Source organism: Dipteris shenzhenensis, chromosome 9, assembly GCF_047967505.1.
Source record: "Dipteris shenzhenensis isolate YYH24624 ecotype China chromosome 9, Dip_SZ_1.0, whole genome shotgun sequence".
Classification (NCBI taxonomy): domain Eukaryota; kingdom Viridiplantae; phylum Streptophyta; class Polypodiopsida; order Gleicheniales; family Dipteridaceae; genus Dipteris; species Dipteris shenzhenensis.
Window position 1 is genome coordinate 22,123,041 of NC_141604.1, and position 27,417 is coordinate 22,150,457.

Below are 27,417 nucleotides of genomic sequence, written 5' to 3' on the forward strand. Positions count from 1 at the left end.
ACCACAATCCTGGTTAGGCAATACCATAGTACCTATCCACAAGTCGGGGGACCCTATGGAGCCGTCGAATTACAGGACCATCATGATTGGCCACGTTATGGCCAAGATCTATGCATCAGTTTTGGAAAGCCGTATAAATGACCATGCCGAGACGACAGGACTCAGAGCCAGAGGACAGGCTGGATTTCGCAGGAGGAGCACGAGGAGGTCAGAGCTCACACAGGACACATGCCTCCACCCTGTGGATGTACATATGAGATGGTTTGTAGACGCCGCAGGATCTTGTTACATAGGGGACGTACTCGCCGCTTCATCGATCCAGGATGATGGCAGCTTTTCGGAGGAGACTTACTCATGGAGATCTCGCCCTACCAGCCGCTCACCTCACTTTTGCTCAGATTTGTACTCTCATAGCAGGAGGCAGAGTCGATGGACAGGATTTCCAATATTATTTTGGTTCTCAGACTCCGTGATACATGGACTTGTATCTTTGCATTGACATATTGTACTCATCCCCCCATTTTGCACCCAGGGGCGGTTTCCTTGCATCTAGCTTACTTTGTATTTAGGCTCGGATTTGACATTATGTACTTTCACTTGCATTGTATTGCGTAGCACTTAGATGATATTCGACGATGCCTCTTCTTTGTGGCACGTTGATTTTGTGCTATCTTGTACGCAGAGTTCTTGATGTCCCATGGGCCCATTTTGGCCTTTAGTGGACAATAATACACTTTCTTTCTTTCTTTCTTTCTCAACCCCCTCCCTCCCTCAGCCCCTCTAGGGCCCCGCGGGCTGCCTCCTACCCTATGTGATCAATCTCGGCCCCCGTGGGCTGCCCTAGCCCCCGTGTGGGCTCCCTGCTGCTGCATGGCTGGTAGCAGGCCATTGGGCCACCTAAAACTGCTGCGCCATCTGCTACGCCACCCCTGCCACCTGTTGCGGCACCCCCGCTATCTGCTACACCCCTCTGTCGCGCCACCCCCGCCATCTATCAGCTACAGTAATGAAGGCCACAAGGACCTGCGCAGGCCACACGGGCTACTAGGCCCCCCCCCGTACCTAGTGCTCTAGCTCAAGGCTGCTCCAGGCCCGCCAATGTCAAGGGACTGCCACCAGTCCCTGTCTAGCCAGGATGAGGTCTCAGACCAAGACAGGGTTCACAGCCCTTACACCCCTCATGCCTCGACTCCAGCCCTATGCCTCTGCTCCAACTAGCTCCTGACCTGCAAAAATCAAGAATCAAATCAAGAAAGAATTGCTATGATGTGGTGGGCAGTCCAAAGAGCAGAAAAATCAGTAAAAATCAGAGAAAAAAGAGAGGCCATGGAAAGCTCGCCCGATCAGAAAACCAGAGGGGACAAGGACAGAAAATACAGTGTAATTTGGACCAAAGGGCAGAAAGTAGAGGATGGGAATGTCAAAGCATGCCTATCTACTATCAAAGAGGTATGTAAGCTACAATGCTTACAAAAGAAACTGGAAGAATACAAGAAGGATGAGCTCTCAAACATACGTGCTCAAATGAATGACGACATGAAGGGATGAAAAGAAGAAATGCATGCAAAATGGGCAAAACAAATTGGGAAAATGCATATGGGTATGATGTGGGATATGGACGTGAAAAACAATCTTCTTACATCCAAGATAGAGAGCTTGGAAGCTCAAGTGATTAGTCTTCAAGACGAGAGTGCAAAATTGAAAGCAAACACACACGGAGATGAAGGGGAGCTTCAGCCATCCCTACACGAGGAGCTGAACATCATTAGGGAACAAATGAAGCAGCTCAAAGGGGCAAAGGGGACTTCAGAAGAAGGATGCAAGATCATAAATGAACTGAAATCTGACAATTGAGAATGAAAAACTCAGAAAAGACTTGGCATTCTTGCAAGACACTATGAAGGGTAAACATGCTGAATTCACCCAAAAAATCAAGAGAGGAGAGGCTACAATCTTGGAATGGAGTGATGTGGTCAAGAAAGGTACTGTTGTCCCCAAGAAAGAGGTCATTTCCGATGCTCTAGAGGAGGATAAAAGGAGAAATAGTAAAGCCCTAAATGTCTTAGTCCGAGGCCTCACAGTAGGAGATACTCCTATGGCAAATGCAAATGCTTTGTTCACCAAAATGGATGTGAACCTGACATGTGAGACAGCTTGGAGAGTTGGCGAGCCCGATGCACCCACAAGGCCACTTGTGATGAAGCTCCAAACAGCCATGGATAGGAAGACCCTCATGAGCACAAGGGTGACCTTGAAAGGAACCCGGATCTACCTAGACGATGACCTCACCCTCCTACAGCAGGAACACCGGAGGGAAGGTATGGTACACGTCATGGCAGCGAGAGAAGCAGGGAAATGGGCTGCATACAAAGATGCTAGGGTGATCATCCGAGAGAGAGGAGATCAGGACCGGGGGGAGAAGGTAGAAAAGGAAGAGAAAGAAGAGGGTGAATTATGACCGTGTCGGGCCAAAGGGACACAAAGTGGGCTGAGAATTGCAATGTGGAATTGCAATGGCACACTCTAATCTGATTCAAGTGGTTTCTCGGAGACATACACTGATAGAGACATGGTCTTCTACACTGAGACACATGAGAGCCCCGAGAGAGGACTGCCCACCATGACAGGATATACATGGAAGTCATCTCATAGGAAGGAGACGAGGAGAGACACTAGTGTGCAGGGTTCAGGGGGAGTGGCTATCCTCTTTAGATCACACATGAGACCTCTCATATCAGTGACACGAAGAGAGGAGCATGCACGACACATGTGGATACGAGTCCAGCTGCCAAACACACGACCGATTCTCATAGCAATTTGGTATTTCCCTCCAAATACTTCATCCTATGGACTTTGCAACGGATTCCCTCATAGTACCAGAACTAGGTACAGCTAAGATCGGGATAGTGAGACACTCTGCAAATGCACCACAAATGAAAGAGTATGGACGACATCTACTTGAGCTAGGGGCTGTTCATGATTTGATCATTTACAATGGTCTACAGAGATGACCATCATCAAGTGGTCTCACTTGTTTCCCACATGGCGGAGGGACAAGCACAGTGGACTACTATTGGGTCCCTTGGCCTTTACCTCACGGATATACGATTTTATTGTGCCCCCCCCACGCCCACTCGTGTACAGGTTCACTTTGATCGTGCCTTGGGCCCCATCTATGTGAGCAACTTGGCGAAGGGACTTCCAGCCCTACTACTTGGAGATGTTGTAGACCTCGCCCACGCCTCAAACACCCTTTCCACAGTAGTCATGGATGCAACCATCAGGTCTTTCCCCACGACTCGATTTGCAAGTGCCTCACTAGGAAAGATGCCACAGAATCCTTGGTATGATGATGAGTGCAGAGAGATGAGAGCTCACCTCACATGCGAGCGAGCCCTTGGCCACTTGACATCACCCGAGGCACAGCGGATTTCACGGCGGCTGACACGTCATAAGCGACGGGCCTTCCTCACCCATAGAATGGACGAGGTGATCAGCTCATTTCGAGGAGGGGATCCCATCATTTGCTGGGGGTTTCTATCGGAGGGAAAGCCACCTATACCCATCACAGACCCAGGTGTTTGGCACACTTATGGATGCTCTCTTTATGATGTCCCGATGCAAGCACCACTTGATATGTCCACTATGCCCCGGCCCACCACTTGCCACTTGTTCATTGCATAAAATGTGTGGGCTGCACTCAACCGGCTTCATAACTGGACAACACAGGACCATGAGAGGCTACGGACTGAGTATTTCGATCATGGATAGAAGGTTTGGCTCCGGTACTAGCACAGATGTTCAACCACGCCATGTCACGGCTTCCCACCCTCATGGAGTACCACCCTGTGCGGGTGTGACATTTCAGCAGCAGAATGGAAGAGATTTGAGTGGCTACATGAGATTATGGACTCTAGGATGATTCGGAGTAAGCCCTTGTGTTGGGGTAAAAGCCAATGGCCTAGTATATAACCCTTTGTACCATACATATATAATAAGAGCTTACCTTGATCTGGGTGAGTTAGCACCCACGATTTCGGTGTTCTCCTTTTCTTTGTTGCTCTCCGATAAGACCTCCTCTCCATCAACTGGTATCAGAGCTTGGTTGAGTGAAGCCAACAAGGAGACTGTAGCATTGCGGTGTTGCTGTGCCAAGAGCCCGAACTTGTTGCGTGGAGTCTCCTACTGCCCATGGGCTGCCTCTGGGAGCTGTATTTTGACATATATTAGCTCGTTTTTACTGTTTCAGCCTTATCTATCAAACTGCCTCGACTGTTCCAGCAATCTATTGCCTTGTTTGAGCAGGGAGAAGGAATATCATCCATCTACGGTCAAAAACGACCTGCTGCTCTGCAATTCCAGCCACTGGAAGTTGCTTTTTTGGGGCCCGAAAGCAAAAACGTCTTTTGCTTGTGGCGGACTCTAGTTGATCAAAGGCGGCTGGTACATTCAGATTTCAGTTGGGTTTATGCCTTCAAGTTGATGCATATCAAGCCAAAGGTTGGCTAAAAGTGATTACTTACAATTGATGCATTTTGAGCCTTTGTTTAGCTGAGAAAGTGAGCATAAGTGAGCAGTGTTTTTTTAAAGCTGTCTTGTATCCAGGAAGGGATTATTTTTGTGAGTGCAATACGCTTCCCACTAAGGGAATTTTTCGGACAACAAGTTTCAGAATTGTTGGGCTATTTCATTGGAGTTTATGCCTCAAATGCTTTAGGAAAAGTTGGTGATTGGCAGTTTGCAATCTTGTGACAGCAATAAAAAGTGAGCAGGTGGCTGTTTTCAAAAGTGAATATTAGAGAATCCATGAGGAATTGTCTTCTGAGTTGAACTAAGAAGTTTTAGTTTTTTGGACAATCTACAAGCGTTTCAATTCGAGATTTAGAGAAAAAGTTATGATGCCCGATATGCCCATGATTTACAGTTTTGACAGTTCATGACAGCAGCTAGAAAAAGTGAGCAAGGGGATGCATTCAGCAGTGAATATCGAAAAATCCATAATGAATTTGGACCTGCAGTAAACTAGAAGTTTGTAGATCTATTGGTTGTCTACAACTTTGGTGTTTACAGCAAAGACAACCGAGTTACGGTTGGGAAGATATTGACAGTTCAAAACAGGCCAAAACTATTGCAAACTGTTATTACAACAGTAAAAGTTGGCAAGTGGTGGTTTCCAATAGCAGATATAACGAAATCTATAAGGATTTTGGACTTGCTGTAAACTGAGAAGTTGTACAAGCTACATTTCTTCTGAGAATGGAAGGAATTGGATGAGCTTGCACGCTCCACAATCATGCTCACACTTTCAAAATCAGTGTATTTCAATGTGAAAGATATTGCAGGTGGTGCCTATGGTGTGTGGACAAAGTTGCATGATCTTTATGAGAAGCAGAGTGCCGCTTATCAAGTGTATTAGCTGAAGAAACTCATAGATCTTCGCATGGAAGAAGGGACTTCCATGTCTAGCCATTTAAATCTCACCCTTCCTGAAAGTTGGGACACTTTTAGGACTGCTATAAGCAATTCAGCCCGTGCAAGAGGCCTGACAAGCAGTGATGTTAAGAGTAGCCTTCTCACTGAGGAGATAAATAGAAAGAACAATGCTGGAACTAAAAGTTCAAGTGCTCTCAATGTGAGAGGAAGGTCATATTCTAGGGGGAAATACCACGACAAAAATACAAGCAAGTCTAGAAGCAAATCTAGAGGAAAATAAGGATTTGGAATACTTCTATTATGGGAAGAAAGGCCATTTCAAAAAGGATTGCTACAAATGGAAGAGCGATGAAGGCAAAGGCAAAGATAATGTGTAGCCCAAGAAGGAAGAGAAATCCACGGTCAATATAGAGGAAGTGAATGCCATAAGTAACAATAGTGATGAGGGTGACATTCTTTATGCCTCTATGTTTGAGCATGCTTTTCTTGTGACTAGTGATGATGCATTGTCACAAAATTGGATACTAGACTTAGGAGCACCTTTCCATGTCACTCCACATAGGGAGTGGTTTACCATTTATGATGCAGGAAGGAAAGGAACCGTGAGACTTAGAAATGATTATCCATGTGACATTGTTGGAGTGGGAGATATCCACTTGTCTCTTCCTAATGGTTCTACATTTGTACTCAAGAATGTTAGGCATGTTCCAAATCCGAAAAAGAGCATGATAAGTACGGGACAGCTTGATGATGATGGCTATCATGTGTTTTTTGGCAACAATACATGGAAAATTAGCAAAGGGTCACTTGTGATTGCTAGAGGTTCCAAGCATGTAACGTTGTACTCAATGCATGTGTCAGGCATAAGAGATAATGTAATCAATGTGACCGAGCAGCCATCCGTCTCTTTGTGGCATCGTCGGTTGGGACACATGAGTATGACAGCAATGAAGATACTTTCTAGTTTGCAGTATGTTCCCGTGTTTAATTTTTCAGATTTTAGCATGTGTGAGCATTGCATGTATGGGAAGCAAACATGGTCTTTACATAAAAAATCTTTGGGCAAAAAGAGGCTTGAACCATTGGAGTTGGCTCACAGTGATGTGTGTGGACCTATGCCTATTGTCTCATTGGGTCGTCTCATTGGGTCGTGCTTCTTACTTTGCTACTTCCATTGATGATGCTACACGGAAAGTGTGGGTCTATCCTCTCGGAAGAACAGTGATGTCTTTGATGCATTTCAAAAGTTCTTAGCATTTGCTGAAAATCAATCGGGCAAGAAGCTAAAATGCTTGCGCACTAATAATGGAGGAGAGTATACCCCTCATGCATTTAAGAATTTTTGTGAGCTACGTGGCATCAAACGGTGTTGGGATAAGTGTGCTCAAGGGCTTGCTCTATGGTGCATGTGTGCATCTAGGGGAGTCACATGTGTGTGTGTGTGTGTGTTGTAGAGGCACATCTAGTGCTATGATGTGTCTAGTGTGTGACCTAAGTGATGATGTAAGCCAAAGGCCCCCACATGGGAGGTTCCTTTGATTTAGGCTAGTCCCACTGATGTAGGGGCTGATTGCCACTGATGTAGGGAAGGTGCCTTTGATCTAGGCCATCTTCTCCCCATTTCTATAAGAGAGAGTCACCTCTCTCACAATCAATAGTGAACAACATTTTTTGTTACATCTTGTGCTCTCACTCCTCTTCCAAGATGCATCTATTCTATCCCACGTGTTTCTACATTTGGTATTAGAGCTTTAGGTTCTAGATCTAGCTTAGCCTAGCATTAGATGCTCTCTCTAGCATGAACTACTAGTTTTTTCAAAGATTCCTCATCATCTCCATTTTCCTCTTTTCTTCCAAAATTTTGTGAGAGCTTGTTCTCAACCTACAAGCAACCATTCCCAGAGCCCTTTCAGACCAAGCATCCTTAAATATGGGCGACCTCCTGGCGGCAAGCAATTAGAAATATATTCCCGCATACGCCCGTGTTGATAGCTTCTTCGCTCGGCGAACTTTCACACAATTCTGCCCAATGCCTCGACTATTCGATAATTCCTCTGAGCACGAGTTGGGCGACACTACAAGCAAGCTGCTGATGAATTTTGAGCTCGTTTGGTTGAGCATTTGAGGAGAAACAGACAAAAGACCAGTTGATTTTGCTAAGCTTCTATATGGCGACCTAGCGCAACATTGTGCCTCTTCTTGCTGGTAGCCCTGGTCTGGTATACTAGTGTTATTTCTGCATAAAAATCCCCTTGAATAGAGCTACGAGCTATGCGAAATGTGGCCTCCAATCTACCTTGGTCTCTGCTGACAGAATTCTTCATATTTTGGTCAAAGGGTGTTGAGCAATCACCATAAGTTTGGGGCTTCTATTATTTACTGCAAATTTTTATTGTTTTGCTTGTACTTGAGTAGTAGAACTCAGTCATGGAGCTCATGAGTGTCCTTATACTTTGCATTTAGAATGATGACTATGTGATTCTCTTTGACCATGATTGATGAGTACTTGAATTGTAAACATGACTAAGCCCAAGCAAGTAGAGAAGTTTGATGGAACTAGTTTCCATACTTAGGCAAACAAAAGCTAAGTTTGTGCTTATGAAAAAGGGGATATGGAATGTTGTGAATGGAAAGGAAAAGAAGCCTACAAAAGAAGAAGCTAATTGGTTGATCAAAGACAAGAAGGCTCTTGCTATCATTGCTTTGGGATTAAGTGACTCATACATTCACCACATTGATGGCTTTGAAACTTCACATGAAGCTTGGGATCATCTTTACACAGTATTTGGTGTACAAGGGAAATGCTTCAAATGTATCTTGCTTATTAAGTTCCTTTGGCTACAATTGGAAAAGGGAATGTGTTATTCCATGAAGAACAACTCCTCCAAAGAGAATGAAGCATTTCTTGTGAAGAAGGGCTACTTCAACAACAAAGCAAATCTGGCTGAAGGAAGAACTCCATCAGCAAATAAAGAATTAAACTTGGTGGTAGAAGATAAAGACTATGCTTTTTGAGCACTTTGTCTTTTGAATTTTTGTTTATCATCACTTGGTCAAATTTTGAGGTTCTCTACTTGGAGTAGTACTCCAAAAAGAATGTCATATGTTTTGTCTTTTGTAAATCACCTTTGGTCACCATATGATGTAGGCCATGTGATCTGTGTTTGTCTATCCCATTTTTGTGAACCTCACACCCTTGGGAACCCTTGCTAGCATGAGATCCTAGCCATAGATTTATCCTTGACCACCATGAGATGGCATGAGAAACTATGAGACTAGATGTATCCTTGACATTGCAAGAGGCAAACCCTTGAGGGGGAGTATGTTGGGATAAGTGTGATCAAGGGCTTGCTCTATGGTGCATGTGTGCATCTAGGGGAGTCACATGTGTGTGTGTGTGTGTGTGTGTGTGTGTGTGTGTGTTGTAGAGGCACATCTAGTGCTATGATGTGTCTAGTGTGTGTGACCTAAGTGATGATGTAGCCAACGGCCCCCACATTCCTTTGATTTAGGCCAGTCCCACTCATGTAGGGGTTGATTGCCACTGATGTAGGGAAGGTGCCTTTGATCTAGGCCACCTTCTCCCCATTTCTATAAGAGAGAGTCACCTCTCTCACAATCAATAGTGAACAACATTTTTTGTTACATCTTGTGCTCTCACTCCTCTTCCAAGATGCATCTATTCTATCCCACGTGTTTCAACAAACGGGAGTTGACTACTCTTGAGAATCCTTCTCAGAATGGGGTTGCTGAGAAGATGAATAGAACTATTCAAGAAAGGAATATAAGCATGCTTTCTAATGCCGGTCTACCTCATGGCTTTTGGGCTGAGTCTATCAAGACAGCAGTACATCTTATCAATAGATCGCCTAGCAAGGCTTTAGATGGGAAAGTGCCAGAAGAGGTTTGGTCAAGCAAGCCACCATCTTATGGGCATCTTCGTGTATTTGGCTGTGAAGCTTATGTTCATATCCCAAAGGAAAAACGCAGCAAGCTTGATCCGAAGTCAAGGAAGTGCATTTTTCTTGGATATGGTGATTCAGGCAAGATGAGATACCGATTGTGGGATCCAAAGGCTAGGAAATAGTACGCAGCCACGATATTATCTTTAATGAGGACAAGATGCACAAGAAGCCAGAAAAGACTGTTGAGATACGCAAAGTGGTGTTTCAAGAGGATCGACAACCACCATATGAGAGGCATGCACAACCTCTTCCACATGATGCAGGGCATGGACAGCCCATAGAGCGTGAGGTGGGAGAGCCACATCTAGGTGGACAACCTCAGGTTATGCAGGAAAATCAGTTGGGACAGCAAGATGCTCATGGTGAGCAAGTGTTGAGACGTTCCACATCTCTAGATTATGTCATGTTGACAGATTGTGGTGAGCCTTCATGCTTTGAGGATGCTATGTCTAGGAATGACAAGCATAAGTGGGAGAAGGCTATGCAGTCAGAGATGGATTCTTTGATGAAGAATGCTACTTGGGATTTGGTTTATTTGCCCAAAGGAAAGCATGCATTGCCATGCAAATGGGTTTACAAGAAATGGGTTTACAAGCTGAACATGTCTCCAGCAGATGCATTGCCTAAGTATAAGGCAAGGTTGGTAGCCAAGAGTTTTAAGCAGGAGAAGGGTATTGACTTTGATGAGATCTTTTCCCCAGTGGTGAAGATGACTACCCTTCGTATAGTGCTTGCTTTGGTTGCCAGAGAGGACATGGAGCTCGTCCAAATGGATGTAAAAACAACTTTTCTACATGGAGATCTTCATGAGAACATCTATATGCAGCAGCCAGAGGGGTTTGTTGTGCAGAGCAAAGAACGGATGGTATGCAAGCTTCAAAAAAGTCTTTATGGGCTGAAGCAAGCTCCCAGGGAGTGGTGCCATAAGTTTGATGCATTTATGCGATCCCAAGGGTACACACAGAGTGAGACAGATCACTGCCTCTACACAAAGAAGGCATCAGATGGCAGCCTTCTTATTTTGATTTTATATGTTGATAACATGCTTATTGCTGGGAAATCTACTTTGGATGTGGATGCCTTGAAGAAAAGGTTGCATGAGATCTTTGACATGAAGGATTTGGGTGATGCCAATCACATACTTGGCATGAGAATTGTTCGGGATAGGAACAAGAAACTCCTTCATTTGTCACAGAAAGAGTACATTAGCAAGGTACTTGAGCGTTTCAATATGGAGAGGGGAAAGTCCATAAGTACTCCGTTGCCTCCATATGTGAAACTCAGCCAAGCGGACAGCCCTAAGTCAGATGAGGAGCGGGCTGAAATGGCAAAGATACCTTATGCATCCACAATAGGAAGCTTGATGTATGCCATGGTTGCTACACGTCCAGATATTGCTTTTGCAGTGGGAGTTGTATGTAGGTATATGGCAAATCCTGGCAAGACGCATTGGGAGGCAGTGAAAGGTATCATGAGATACTTGAATGGTACAAAGAACATGTGCATTTTCTTTGGGAGGAAGGACACATCTGTTGTTGGATATGCAGATGCTGATTTTGCAGGGAATGTAGACACCAGCAGGTCTACTACAGGATATGTTTTCTCATTCACTGGAGGTGCAGTTTCATGGGTCTCTCATTTGCAGCCATGTACGGCTTTGTCTACCATTGAGGCAGAGTATGTTGCAGCCACTGAAGCATGCAAGGAAGCTATATGGCTTACTCGTCTAGTGGGAGACTTGAGCATTGCAGGAGAGGTGCCAGTTTTGCACTGTGATAGTCAAAGTGCCATCCAGTTGGCACAGAATCCTGTCTTCCATGCGAAGACAAAGCATATTGATGTGAAGTATCACTTCATCAGAGAGGTGATTGAGGACAAGCGCATCCAGCTTGTCAAGGTTCACACAGATGAGAACCCTGCAAATCTTCTTATAAGAGTCTTTCCTCAGAGCGGTTTGCATATTGCAGAGTATTGATGGGTGTAGGATGACATTAGGATGCCCATCTTCTCCCTTAAAGGCGCATTGGCCTTTAAGTGGGAGGTTGTTGGGGTAAAGGCCAATGGCCTAGTATATACCCCTTTGTACCATACATATATAATAAGAGCTTACCTTGATCTGGGTGAGTTAGCACCCACAATTTCGGTGTTCTCCCTTTCTTTGTTGCTCTCCGATAAGACCTCCTCTCCATCACCTCGTTCCCCCATCAAATAGTACAGACAGAGTTTGTCATGACCCCTCTCCAAGTTGATGCCATTTTTTAGACAGTGACCTTCCTCCACAGAGTTTGGGACCTACCTCACGAGAGACTTCTGAGGCTGGCACTAGAGTCCTCCATACAAATAGTAGAGAGTGAGGTAGGTACAGCATGGTTTGCACGCGTCACCGCATGGTTTGCCAATCACGACATTCAAATGGATCGGCTTCCCCCGTTTCAGTATAGCATGGATGCACCGCCCGAGTCGATCCCACGGGATGAGATTAACCTCATCATACGGTTAGATCTCCTCCAACAGCCAGCTCCACACATCTTGCACTGGGGGAGGCCAGGAGTTCCCCACCAAGACCCAGCTCTACTATTACCACTTTCTCAGAGTATCGGAAGATGGTCTCATCATCAAACCTTAGTATCTCGAGGATAGAGGAGTCTCACACGCACTGAGGATTGCCAACGGACAGATGCGAGTCTCGTCCCATCAGCTGAGAATCGAGACAGGGAGAGCTTCACGCATACCCAGAAAGCAGCGGACTTGCAGATTGTGCACAATGGGGGCGGTCAAGACAAAGGAGCACTTTTTATGTGTCTGCCCAACCTACTATGAGATCCGAGGACACTACCACTGCTTTTTTCAGGAGGGGCGCAGCTTTGGCCCACTCTCACGACTGAACCACTTCCAGGACCAGGTCTATATTGGGCTCTACCTGATGGAGATACGACGACACAGGGAGACACTAGTACGACATATCAGAGAGCAGGAGGATGGGACCACCGCACCACAGGGTACTGAGGTAGATCGAGCGCAGAGACAAGTCACGGATTTCTATGTATTTGACTTAGCCCCACAGCACTCTGGGATAGAGGAGGAGCTAGCCGACATGAGAGATATATGGATCAGTGTGGAGGGAGCCGACACAACACTGCCAGGTGAGGGACATAGAGACTGTACACGGCGCGACCAAATGCACACACGATCGAGGTTCGACCTATTTCATCTCTCCTTAAGGGAGATCGACCGAGGCGAGGCATCATCCTTGACATAGCCCATCGGATCCAGAGATTGAGGAGACCACGCCCTCCACCACCACAGGAGACTTCTCGACAGATGCAGATACATGAGTTCTTTGCATCTCATCAGAGAGCCACCATGGAGCCTGGATACGTGAAGCCAATTCATGCACTTGGGACTCTAGCTCTGAGCACTTGATATTTTCATGCCACTCTCATGCTATTTTGCTACTTTTTTTGCTATTTTGTACTAGTATAGCATTTTAGTACTTAGCAAGGGCCTTAGTGAGCCATTTGCCCCGGCCCACAGTGGTCTGTATGAGTTTATTGATTCCATACTTTGTCCCATAGGCCCGCGAGGCCTCCTGCGGACGTTAATCTCTCCTTCTCTCTCTCTCTCTCTCTCTCTCTCTCTCTCTCTCTCTCTCTCTCTCTCTCTCCCGTTAGCCCGTCTGCTCCTCCGCTCAGCCATTTAGCCGCTTAGCTCCAGCCGTATATTCGTACAACCATACAACAGTGCCATAAAGCACGCGCGCCATACAACCGTACAATAGGTTTGCCAAGAGGGATCCACGCTGTTAGGGAGGAGAGCTCGTTAATAGGGCATACCTAGCTCTAGGGTTTGGGCTGAGCCCCCAACCCAAACCTGACGGTTAGTCACAGTTGGGGGTGCCAAAATACACGCAGGCCAGCATGGAGGGGGATGCCAACACACCCATGGATTTCCCCAAGGTCAAGATGTTTGCCTCGACTCCGACCAAAGCTTCATATTCCTCCCTCGCGGCCCTCCCTTCACCTTCACCCCCTTGGTACATGTTTGCAAAGACACCTTCCCACATGCAAAGAACTATTTACAGCATAAGAGAATGGTGAGCATGATAGACCCACAAGAGCATATCTATTATTTACAGCAGTAAATCTGTGAGCTGAAGCTCAGACTTGCAGCTCTAGAGAGGCAAACAAATGCCTGGGAAAGACAAGGAAAGCAGGAAATCATTCATAAAATATTCAGATACACTATACAGCAGCACCCATGGCACAGGTGGTAACTACAGTCCAGGACTTGGTTACAACTCAGCTCAAGTCAGTGAAACAGGAAATTTCAGCAACACTAGACACTAAAATCAATGCATCAGATTGTACGTAGAGGTACAAAACAAGAAAAAAGAGTGGCAAAATCCAAGAATCATACGCATAGGGGGGCTACCGGAGGGCTGGTCTGAGGGAAGTCACAAGGAAAAACTAAACGATATCATGGAAGGCATCCCACATATAGAGGGGGAACCTGAAGACGTACTTGTCGTGGAATTGCACTCGGAAAAGAGAATGCCTTTGGATTGAGCCTATGGGTTAAGTGCACTTATGTGATGGTGTTCTATGCTTGAAAGCCTTGCGAAGGCTCAGTGAATTGGGGCTGCGTACTCAATTGCAGGGAAGGTCTCCCAGATGCAACTTGTAATCATTTCACTGTGAAATATAAAGAAATACCAAAAGGGACGCCACGGTGTTTGGGGCCAATCAAGTGCAGTTTCCCGTACTGCGTCAGGTATCCGTTACAGGTTTCCATGCTGAGCCAGGTCTCCGTACAAGCTTTCGTACAGAAGACATGGCTGAATACTCTTATGAAAAAACTTTTCAGAAGGATCGACTGGCTCAATGCAAAAAGCAAAAGTAGGCTGAGGGTCAGCATGACCCCGTGCATGATTCTGTTGAAGCACAACTGGTGTATGAAGTCATGCATGAAGGATTTGCAAACACAAGGAAATAGTGGAAAGACTCTATTCCATCGGTTCGTCTCATGGTTAAAGTGGATGAAATTGTGGATCAAGTTAGAGAATATGTCAAAAATGCAATCATTTTATTTTTCCCAAGTTGGATGCCACCTGCTGTAGAAGTAGGCAACTGGTTGACCCGAACACTAGCTCACTCGTTTGTTCGTAAGGTACACTATACAGCCAGAGGCTTTTTTGAGGTCATTATGGTAGATGAGGTTCACAGGCAAATGCTTTTGGAACATTCACCACTCTTTTTTGGGCAGCAAATGGTGCACATTTTGCCATGGTCCCCCACAAGGGATTATCAAGCTCTGATTCGACATCGATGTCCGGTCTCGGTTGAAGTTGTAGACTTCCCGCAATGCATGGCTTCACTCTTGCCTAAAATTGCAGCAACTTTAGGCAGAGTGGTTTGCCCACCGCGGCCTAATGGCAACTCTAATCGATTTTGCATTCTCTGGGATACTGATAATCCCACACCAGAGTCTTATTCAGTCACAGTGAACAATGTTGACATGGGAAGTGCATTTTATAAATTGAAATGGGGATTGTTTGCAGGGGCTTGTTTTGAATGTAAAAAATTTGGGCACATGGCTTCGCAGTGCCCAATGAGTCAGCATAAAATGCCTTCTGCTACTTTGCTTGCTCAAATGCCCATGCCCAATAAGGATGCTCCTGCCTCTATTGGGAATAAAAATAAAGGTAATAGACAGCTTTTTGTGAGTCAGGATAAAGGCTAAGCCCCAATTGTTTCAAATGGGAATGCTTCTTTCCCTTCACTTCCTGCTATTCAACTTTCAGCAAAAGGACCAAAAACTCCAATTGATGGATGGCAAAGTCCAAGAAAAGTTATTTCTGTTAGAAGACCTCCACCCCCTCGCACTTGGAATGGTGCATCTTCTAGTGGAAATTCTCCAGAGGTCAACTCAGGAATTGGAATCACGTGGGCTGCAGTGACAGCTAGCAAAAACCCTCTTCCCTAAAGAAGAGGTTGCTGCATTGCTGTCCAATCCTCAAGCGGATGTTTCTTCTCAGGGAAGAGGCCCTGACCATGAGGTAGAAATGCAGCGTTAACATCCTGAAGGTTGCTGCTGTACATAGCTGTTTTTTCCTATAAATATCTGTAAATATGCTTGCTCATATCAAATGCCTTACCTTAAATGTTCAGGGGATGTGCGACAGTAGGAAATGGAAATCTGTGTGGCTATATATCAATCGATTTCAGCCTGATATAGTGGCATTACAAGAACACAATCAGCATGTCCATGCAGGAAAGACAGGTCATTACTACGGCTATAATATATTTTATGCTGGGGAGCACTCCTTCTCAGGTGTAGTCATTCTGATTAAGCATGAGCTTCAGCCAGTTATTGCTTTAAATGACAATCAAGGCAGATGGATTATTCTTCAATGCATCATTCAAGGCGAGGTGTTTGAATTTGCTTCTGTATATGCACCTCAATTTTCTCGGGATAGAAGTGCAATTTGGGATGCCATGCACCGATATCCATGGAGATATCATGCCTTTATATGTGGGGATTTCAATAATGCTCCGCAACAGGGTGACAATACATCAGGAAATACTCAAATGTTAACCTCTGAAAGGCATGCATGGTCTCAATTACTGATTCATCTCGATCTGGTTGATCTTTGGAAGGAATTGCAGCCTTTGTCACCTGGATACACTTTTCAACATAATGCCCTTTCTTCTTACCAGGCACGTCTGGATCACTGGTATAGCGTAGCCCCGCAACATAATGATGATTTTACATGCAAAATGTGGGTTGACTATGCCTTTGTGCATTCAGATCATGCACCGTTATGGTTGAGGCTATCTTTTCATGATATGCCAGATAATAGACTGCCTCAAAGGCGACATCTGATTGTGAACAATAGTTATTTGCAGCATGTTACTTTCAAGGCAATGGTTACTAATGCCTATCAATCTCTGTCTTCTCAGAGCCACTTTGATATTGATAATGCATGGGATTCTATTGTTTCCAAAATGCAAGTTGTAATTAGAGGTTATGGCAAGTCCTACATGAAGACTATGAGGGAAACTGTTGCTCAGGCTCAATTGACTTGCCAAGACCTCACTGAACTCCGCCGTCAATTTCGTCCTTTGTTCTTGCATGAGCAAACAACACTATGCCAAGCTAAACATTGTCTCCAACTCAATGATCACAAGAAACTTGCCAAATGGGAGACCAAAGCAAGACAAAGAGCTTTCATAGATAAAGGCTCTTCTTTCAAACAATTTTTAAAAGCTTGCATCAGAAGAGATTAAACACAAATATTTGCAGGGTGCTTATGCCTGATGGTTCACGGACTACATCACGGTCACAGCGGTTCACGGACTACATCACGGTCACAACTTGCTCCTATTTGTGTACATCATTTCTCTCAACAGTTTGGTTATGCAAATCCTCCTTCATATCACGTTTTGTCTGCAAGAAAATTGCTTTTACAGCATGTTTCTCCTATTATCTCCACTACTCAGGCTTTGGAATTAGAGGAGCCTTTTACTGAAAGGGAATTGTTAAATGCAATCAAATCATGTTGTAGATGGAAATCTCCACGATGGGATGGTCTTACAGTTGAGTTTTTCTTAGAATATTGGCCTCTTTTGAAGCATACTTTGCTGCATATGGTGAATTCTGCTTGGCAAAATCAGAAAATGCCAGACACATGGAAGAGAGGTCTTGTTAAACTCCTTCCAAAAAAGTAAATCAGTGAATCTTTGGCTGATTGGAGACCTATCACGCTTATGCCAGTTATTTACAAATTTACTACCAAAATGATTATTGATCGGATAAAAAGCTATTTGCATGATCGGTTGCATCCTGCGAAATATGGTTTTATTCCTCGTAGGCATATCACAGACAACATTGCTAATGCCTATGTTGGAATAGAATATGCCAAATATATGCAGCAGGATGTTTTGCTATTACAAGTTGATATTGCCAAAGCTTTTGACACTGTTCAGTGGGATTTTATTTCACAAACAATGCAGGCATTGGGATTTGGCAAAAAAATACAGCAAGTTATCAATTGGCTATATCAAGATAGTCAAGCTGCCTGCATAATTTCAAGGGATATTTCTACCACCTGGACTCTTGGTTGTTCTGTTCGGCAAGCTTGTCCCCTTAGTGCTTTACTATTTGCCATAGCCACTCATCCAATGCTTAATATATGGACCACCTTTTGGACACTGGCCTGTTGCATGGATTGGAAATTCCTAGCAGCCGCAGCATGATCGCTCAAGCATATGCTGATGATTCTTTCTTTACCCCGAAAATAACTCAGAGCGATCTCTCCTTGATTATGTAGGCTCTTTCCACATATGGCTTGGCTGCTGGTTTTCATGTGAATTTTCAGAAATCTAACTCTTGCCGTTACATGCTAAAGACTGGCATAGTCTTTTGTGGCCTGGGGAAATTGTTCCACCTTCTCAAATGATTCGACATCTTGGCTATCCTCTAGGCTCCTTCTCAACACACTGATTGGGTGCTCACCAAGTTGAGGGAAAAAAATTGAATATTGGAAGCTTGCAACTTGGCCATTACATGTTCATTTGCGAATAACGCAATCCATTTTTATAGCATACATACAATTCTATCTGCCCCTCATTATGTTTACTAAGGCTGATCTGGTTTTCTTTATGTCTCTATCATAAAGATTTTCTGGCATTCAAAAAATGGCAAGAAAATTCTCAGATTACTCTCTATGCATCGTCTCTGTTCTCCAAAGATGCACGGGGGTTTGAACATACTCAATATTCAAGTGCATATACTTGCTCACAGGGGGAAAATGATGTTGCAGTTTATGCAAGGGGATCAGCCTTGGGCTTTCATGATCCGCTCTCTTTTGTTGCATATTGATACTTCTGCTTTTGAGCATTGGCAGCCTACACAGTGGGATTTTCTACTTGGCTCTATTCGAGGCAAGATCAAAGGCTGCCCTTTTGTCTCTCGTTTGCTTCTTGATTGGAAGCATATTTTATCCCACTTGGAATGAAATGGCAGGGATTCTTCCTTAAGGGCTGAGAATATTTATTGGTCCAAAGTATTCCACCCTCCTTTGGCTATACAAGAACCCAGGCGTTCTTATTTTATATCTTTCAAAGGGATTGCTTCTGTGGCAGATGTACTTCATGATGATGGCACTCTTTTATCTTTTTCTGCGACTGCTAGCAAGTATGGTTTGGGAGCTCATTATCGTCCTTTATTGGCACAAAATTGCAAAAATGCTTCAACCTTTCTTGCCGGTACCTCGTTTGGAACTTCAAGATAGGCTTGAGGATTGGATTCTCCATTCTTCCTCTTCTTCAGCCCGTCCTTTGAAGCTGTCACATATCACAGTGTCTTCTCTGTATAAAGTGTTGTTAACTCTGCCTTGGGTTTCTGACAGAGCCAATTCTGTTTGGCATATGGATCACCCATCAAAGTGGTGGCCAAAGCGGTTGCGTCTCCTTTGGCATTATGAAGTCCCTCTTAGGCAACAGGTTTTCCTCTGGCGAGTCCTACTTGGCATTTTTCCATCTGGGCAGTTACTCGCGCCTAGACATATTGCCTCGGCTATTTGCCACCGATGTCTACATTCTGCAAAATCTGTGCCTCACATTTTATGGCACTGTCCATATACTTGTGATTTCCTCGCTCTCATTCGTAAGGGGCTTCGAGCAAGATTTCCTACTCTTACTTTTGGCAAGTTCTTCTGGTTATTTGGTTTTCATCCAGCTAGACAGGGTTTTGATTTATTTTTTGTTTGGGTGCGCAACTAGGCACTTTGGACTCTATGGATGGACAGAAATCATAGAGTCTTTGGTGATCCTACTTTTCCATCTTTTGTTTTTTTCAAAAGATCTCTACGGCAATCGTTTTATGATTGCTTTCAAACTCATTTGATTGACCATGATGTATATATGGCTTATACTGAGATTTTCGGTTGAGTAGTAGTTACTCCGCTTTTGGAGTACCTATGAATGTAATTATTTCACAGCAATAAAATATTCTTCTCACCAAAAAAAAAGTGTGTGTGTGTGTGTTTGTTTCTTCAATCTAATAGACCCTTCACTCTTTCGGCTATTTTAAAAAAGAGAGATACACTTTAGCTCTCATGTTATAAATGAATTGAAGAGTCATGACATAACTTGATCTAAGATGGCAGATAGCATTACAATCTTCATGTTATAAAGACAACAAGATGAAGAAAGCGTCACAATCTGCCACCAAATGTGTCACATTATCAACTGTCCACATAATCACATACAAAACTTACTTGATTCATGGACACAGCGCTGCAAAGCAAGCAATTTCTTCCATTGTCAAGTACTATGCGTAGTTCACGACACATGCTGATCACACGTTGCAGTTCATTCTTCAACAAACCTGAAATTCCATGAATCCATTGAGTCAAAGCGAACCAACCCACATTCAAAAAATTAATTTTGAAGCTCTAAAAGGTTTGCTGTTTAGATATAATGTATCGATATTCATTAAGAGACCAATTCCAAGCATATTTCATCCATCTTGGATGATGCACCTCTAAATGGACTAATCTCTTTTCCCAAATACTTTGTGAAGATCAAAGAAGCCACTTGGATGCAGAATTGGAAGATCTATATATAAAGTAGTGTAAAGCAATGCATGAAATAAAGGAGGTGTAAAATTGGGAGACCTATATATAAAGTAGTGTAATGCAATGCATGGAATAAAAGAAGACTTATTTATCCTCGCGCACAATCCAAGCTGTCTATTTATAAAGATCAACATCTCTAGCTTTCTTGGAAAAAAAAAAGATCAACATCTCTAGCTACTTCATCAAAGCGTGAGAGTTGACCAAGTTCTCGAGAGAATGATGTCTCCATGTTAAAGAAAACAACATAAGTGAGAAATGCTTCTATTAGAGTTGCATACAAAAATAAAGCCCTTCATCCACAAGCTTGAATACCTAGGACTTGGGCTAACCTAACGATCAGCTAGCCACACTCGCGTGATTTACAATAGAAAGTTCATATCACCAGAGACTTTGTCAAAAGCACAACAGATGCTAGAGTATATCAATGCAAGGCTATGGATAGAGCTAGCCTTGTGCAAAAAGAGCCATTCATTGAAGGAAATTACAGGGGGGAGAAATAGCTTTCTTTGCAATACTACCAAATCTTACTTACATTGAATCAAGGCAATACGTAGCCCCAACATATTTTAGACCATAAAAATTCAAACAGAAGCTCAATGATGGGGCATAAATGTTGGAAGCACCACAAAACATCCATGTGTTCAAAAGCAGAAACAGAACTTGCTTGCTATCCACACGAAGCAAAGTTGCCTGCGCTTCAAGAAGCTCCGCAAGGAGATAGCCACTATAGTTGGCCCAATGATGACTTCTCCAACAAAGACAACGTCGGTCGTCAATGAGGAGATTGAGGATCAGAATGCTTTTCCACCACCCTAGCAGGTTCAAATAGTTCGGAGGACATCATCTCCACGAAAGCAACCAAGCACGTTCTCTTCTTCCTTTGCCTACAGTTGCGTTGAACAGAGCATTCACCAACCATGTGTTGAAAGTAGCATGGAGACAAAATGATCCGACCGGAAGATTTCTTTCACTTGTAGATCAGTCGCCTTAATCGGAGCATTCACCGTTCAATGTGTTGAAAGCAACATACAAGCAATACCTTTCATTCTAAAGATTTCCGGATGGATGGACAGCCGAGCACTCAAGGTCACACCAGCACAAGCAACAAGTGTCATCTTGGGAGCTCGATGGTGACACCAGTTTGAGGTCTGGCCCAACTATCACACCAAAGGTTTGGATCTCACCATTCCAGCCATTGGTAAGTTTATTCTTTGGCTTTGAGGCATTTTACTACAACCATTGATCTTAGCCATCCAACTGACCAAGAAGATCCATTGAAGTGGGGAATTTTTAAGCACAGTACAACAGTCGCAGACATGCTCAACAGTAGCAATTATCTTGACTGGTATAAGCAATACAGTTGCATCAGGAGGGTGGAGCAGGGCCTGCAAAATGAGCAGGTGCAGGGCCAGCAAAAGGCGCCTGCAGGGGACCTTACATAGGCACCACATTTGGGTTTGCAGGGCAGGAAAGCCCAGACTAGGTCAGCCCAGCCTGTGGGCAGTCGGCTGGCTCACAAACTAATCAGCCAATCTGCGAGCAGGTCGGCAGCAGGTCTAAGGACTGCAGTACAGTCTGCTCCAGGGTGGCTGTCCAGGAGTCTTTGGACAGTCCAAGAGCACACAAGGGGCAGATCTACCCACTGAGAAGAGCCAGATCGTGGTGAACAGGAAGAGAAGCAGCAGATTCACCTAGAGCAGCCACTGAAGTTCCGTTGGGGACACGCTGTGATCTAGGAGAGGTCTACAACAGTTAATCAGCAAACAAAGCCTGTTCTGGGTAGCTTACCTCAGCATATGTTTGCTGATGGTGCTGTCACAATTTTAGCTATATTTTGTAGTTGGACATCACCTCTATTTATGAGATTTTGGGTGAATATCTGTGGGTATTCCCTCCATATCTGGAGTGTTCCCTCTCTATACATGATCTTTACATCAATAATGGGTACTTCTTCATTCCAAATCATTGTTTTAGTCACTTCCACCCTTGTGGTCAAGGGCTCCTGCAAGTCGTTCATTGATTGAAGGATTTTGAAAGAATTTTGTGCAGTGGAGAGCAAGTACTAGCAGTTGCCAGATGGAAATCGGCACAATCGATTCCCAGAATTTCTCCCAGCCCATATTGATATTATTCTACTCCATGAGAATGCCTTCTGTTTGGTCTTCGCTCCTTTAATCATTCTTGTTTTGATTCGTCTAGCTGCAATCTGGCTCCTCCGTGCTTTCATTCGCTGCCTAAGGGCTTGGTGGCTCCCTTATCTCAACAAGGGGCTTTTTCTGCTTGAGTGCATAGCTGATTTCCTTCGTCAATCTCATTTCTTCTTTCCAACAAATCCTTGGCTCTTTTAATTCGACTAGTCCTTTGTCTCTTGTGACCTTGTAACCAACCAACCTTTACTTCTACTTCTGGCAACACCACTCGTGTAGTTGGTGCGGCCATCTTGGTCACATGCTCTTTGGAGCATGTCTAGCTGCTTCCTCCAGAGGTGGCATTCGTTCTTGCAGTGACCTTCCTTCCCGCAAAAGAAATATGACGTATTAGTGTTCGTTGGTCTATCTCCTTGATAAGGCTTTATGTCCTCCCTTTCCACTTGGTGCCTCCCTTTCCACTTGGTGAACCTCTACGGTCCTCTTGTGTTTGTTGAACTAACATTCTTCGAACGTGTTCCTAACAATCACTCGTTCATGGCAAAATGGCCATCTACTTTGCACTTGTGGCACCATACTTCTTTTTTGGGAACACCTCATATTCGCATCTCTTTTAAAGGGCTTTTCAACCTCCTTCCTTCCTGGTGCCTTTGATGACAACCAGATCATCGTCTTCTTCTTCGTTGCCCATGTCACAAAAGACAGCTTTCCATGTTATGTGGCTCTGCGTCGTTGGTGAGGCTGCTGAACAACAAATGCAAACCGTTTCATCGTCACTTGATTGTTTAACGCCTCATTCGGGCTACAAAGTCGTACATCGATTCGTTGAGTTTTTGTTTAATTCAGTTGGGCTTGAAGGTCACATCTTCCTCGATGATTTCAGGAAGGCTCCCTTCAAGTCAGTCTATGTGGTAAAATGATCATGTGGATATTAGTCAAACCAGTCAATGGCCTTATCTACGAATGTGGAGAGGAAGTACAACCAGCACTCCCCTTTGTATTGCATTGCAGTATTACCGCCATTCACAAAAAACTTTGCAAATGGAAAAGAGTTTTCTCACCCTCTCATCCCATGTATTTTTGAAATTGTATTCTTATTTTGGTCCCCTCAATGTTGCTGCATTTATTCATGGACTTGGTGGTAGGTTTTCGAACAAATCCATCATTGTGGATGCGCTCTTGAACTTGAGTTTCTCCCTTGCCTTCATGAGCTCGGTAGGAATCTACTTCCTGGTTCTTGCTTTGATTCTCCTTGAGAGGTAGAGTCTCGCACTTCTTAAATTCTTTCCTCTCTTTGGTCTTCGGCATCGTTTTTGGTCTCAAACTACTCAGTTTGCTCACTTCATTTTCCGTTTGAGTATCCTCTTTGTTTAGCGTCCAAAGTTCGCTAACTTGAGCATCCAATCCTACTATACATTCTTCTCTCCTCTGTTGATATCTTTGTCATCAATAAGCTCTTGCATTTTGTGGTCCCAACATTCATTTGCGAGTTGGTTCCCACTGTTTATTCCCATCTTAATTCATTGGCTCATCCAACACAAACCATTGCATTCCCCAACAAGATTTCCCAAAATGTTGACTACAAATGGTAGCAACATGTCGAACCATTCGTTTGATCATGCTTTCGTTTTTCACCTTTGTTCTGGATTCTTAATGCAAGTAAAGTGGAAAGGAAAACAATTGCTCAAGATGAAGAGGAAAATGCTCTGTGTATTTCTAAGAAATATTTTGCACAAAGGTAGTACAACCGGCTTGCTAGCCAAAATCAACACATCCTTTATCACAATAGCAAATGGAGGACCTTCCTCTCTCACATCTACTTCCTTTTATACAAGTCCCTTTGACAAGTCATGGCGAGCACCACCCGCCCACATTTACATTCGCTTGCAGCTACCTGCTAGTAAGGTAGCTGCCTTTAAGGCTGGTGCCGAAAATACCTTCTAACAAGGCAACCCCCACTACTCGGCTCGATGCATTTCAGCTCATTGGTCTTATTTAAGCTTGGTGTGTTTCAGCTCAATGGTCTTATGCGGGCTTGGTACATTTCAGCTCAATGGTCTTATTTGGATTCGGTCCATACAATGTTGACTTGAGCGAATGGGTCGCTTCGCACTTCACTCGAACGGGTGCTTCGTTGTGGTGCATTGGCGCCCTTCATTCAGCTTCGTCTCTTGTTGAAGCCCGTCATTCAGGTGTTCAACACAGAGCTCCACTTCCAAATCACCATTTCGTGATTTGGAAAAGCTGTTTTAACTTCCATCTGATAAAGAGGACAACCATAATGAGTGCCAAGGACTACTATCAATCTGATAGTGTTATGTTTGGCTACCGCACAAAGGTCTCATTATAGTCAATGTCTTGTTTTTGGGCATAACATTTTGAAACAATCCTGACTCTATACTTTTTCACGCTTCCATCACTCTTCATTAGACCCATTTGTTACCGATGGAAGTCTTTCCTCATGGTAGATCTACCCACTTCTCTGTTTTTGTATGATACCATGATACTCCTCTTTCGTGGCTTCCTTACCACTTGGGTCTTCAAGCTCGGAAACATCTTTCAATTAGTCATTAATGCATGACACATTGAGTGTATCAGGTGCCCTTTGAAGCCTCGTGGATCTTCTAAGCCCTTCCTCACGAGTTGAGGATTCATCAATAACCTGACCTTCTTTGATGGTCCCATCAAACACAAGCACTAGACGAAACCATCTCTAAGCTAGATATCTAAGAACTTCTCTATCTCTGTGCTAACTTGCAATCACAGACCAATATCAAAATACAAACACATGGACACATGTGGTATCATCTAGTGCATCACCCCACCCAACCGTAGATTTTTTAGGATCACCCCCGAGCTGGAGGTCAAGCAACCTCCGACCGTGGTCCATCCCACGTAAGGCTGCACGTCCCATACCACGCAGCCCCACTGTGCACAGATGTCATTAGGGAGACACAAACCTGAATGGGCTCTCAACTTAGTTGAACATTCTTTTCAGAAAAAGGTAAATTCTATTGATGCTTGGAAATGCAAACAGCTTCCAAAAGGAGCTGTCGATGAAAGTACAAAAGAAAAACAAGTTGCCAACTATATGAAAGCCACCTATTTTCGGATCTCACGGATCACCGCCTAGAGAGATTCTAAAACAGGAGTTAGCAACCAAGATGGTAATCTATGCATCCAATGAATACCCCTAGCAGAAAGGGTGTACAAGATTCCTTCCAGCCATGCCTCGCAGAAGTAGTCTTGCATTTCGTCAATCGCTCTCGAACCTAGAGTACCACGCTCCTATATGGCGCGCAAAGTGAAGATGATATCTTGCCAGATGGCTCCTAGGGTAGCCATCGGAGAACCGACTGGCCTCCCATCACCCGGCTGCATCGGGCAACCCGGATATTCCAAGCAATAATGCTGGATCCTGTCTCCAACACACTATCCTCCAATAGAGGTGGTGGGCGATAAGAGGGCTGAGATGCGTCATGGATCTCTATCCGGGAGACCTGTTGTCCATGCATCTTGTATGCCAGTGAATCGAAAAGGCGTGTCGTCCTCTGTGAGCCAGGCCGACATCCCCCAAGTAAAGTCCTCCTCATCCTTTGTGTGCTAGCCACAATCCTGAGGGACGCCAACCATATCCATTGTGCGACCGGGCATCCCCACAAGCGATGGGTCATCTCCAAAACACCTTTCTCACAGCCCATGCATCTGCCATCTACCCGCATCTGCTCCAGCCAGGGGCCAATGGACAAGCCCCCATGAGCCATCAACCAGATAGGAAATCTTGTGCAGATGCAAGCTCGTCCAAAGGCGAGGCCAGAAATGGGAAATAACCTCTCGGGACATCCTGCTCTAGCCAATGATGTTCCCTCGAGGGGGACCATATTGCTGCCTCAAGCTGTAAGCGGCGCCCAATACGAGTCGTGTAGGAAAGGAGACCACCTCCACCCAGTCAAGTTGCCCCTAGATCCTACGGGGTGTCACACAGGATTCTGCCCTCCCAAATCCACACACACCACATTGCTCCCTCCAGGGTCGATAAGACTATAGTTGGATCAATGTACCAAGTCCTGCCCAAGCGGCCCTGTACCATAGATCCTCCAATTCCGCCTCTAACTCATCATCCACCTCTATGTACCTACAACGAGCCTCCAAGTCCCACCCTATAAAACAAAGACTCGCAGGATTCGAGAAACCCACAAAAGAAGCGTATCCTGAGAGGTATCCCTATCCGTGAGAACTGTCCTGACCAGCAATGGGGGATCCAAGGACTCTGTAATCCGTCCCACCATGAATCTTGGATCGATCTCCAACATCCTGATACCTACCCTTCAGTGATGAAAGAGGGCCTGTGTGTGGGCCTATGGCTCTCTGGGACGCCGTCGCCAAGCCCTGAAGGATCTAGCTGGCCCACTGTCCCACTGTGCCCATCCCATGTGAGTCCGTTGGCCTAACATGCACCCCTCCGAATCTCTGACCTCCGGGTGCCATATGAGCGGCTATCTCTCAAACTCCTCTCTACATGATGCCTAGTCTTAATGAGTCCTCCCGTCAATCTCTACCACACTCTGTAGAGACCACCCCTCATCAATGGAGAATCCTTCCCTATCGAAGGAGCCTCGGAGAAGATCCACCTGTAAGATTGTTGCCACTGTCATCCTGTGCGAGGAGTGTTCCAAAGAAGCCCCCGCTGGAGGAGGAGTTTCCAAGGTTCAGCTCTTAGGGTGAGAGCCTCTCACTGCCAGCCTGCCCAAGAGGGCTCTACTTTGCATCTCGGATCAATAATGCCCAGCCCTCCCTACACCTGGGGCAAAATCACAGTCTACCAAGCTACCCTGACTCTGGTGTTGCGCATTCCATCCGATCCTGACCACAAGAAGTTCCGCATCAGGCGTTGTAACTGCCCCATGCAGGCCCGATGGGAGATGAAGATTTGGGTCTTTTGAACTTTTACGTGGGTACTGAGTTTGTGCATTCAGGTGAAGGCATAGCATTACATAAGTTTGGTTTTCAGGATTGCAAGCTCATTTCTACTCCAATGGAACCTGAGCTGCAGTCATCATGCTGCAGGAGAGTCCCCCAACAACATGCGACATATCATGAAGGTTAGGTTGGCCTTCCAAAGGATCAATGATGCAAATGGCAGTCTCAACCCTGAGAAATGCACCATTGGAGCCACTCAAGGGAGGTTACTGGGACATATTGTCTCATCTGAGGGCGTCAAGCCTGACCCCGA

The 27,417-nt window shown here is 44.8% G+C and overlaps 1 protein-coding gene across 6 annotated transcripts in view; it reads right to left on the minus strand.

The window, feature by feature from the left end:
- The window catches only part of LOC147898371 (uncharacterized), a 75,304-nt gene that overhangs the window by 28,511 nt on the left and 19,376 nt on the right, over window positions 1-27,417 (minus strand). For all 6 annotated transcript variants that reach the window (XM_087379270.1, XM_087379266.1, XM_087379271.1 and 3 more), the window contains one exon: window positions 19,678-19,787. In XM_087379270.1, the coding sequence (XP_087235396.1) occupies window positions 19,678-19,787 (110 nt within the window). The remainder of the gene's footprint in view (window positions 1-19,677; window positions 19,788-27,417) is intronic.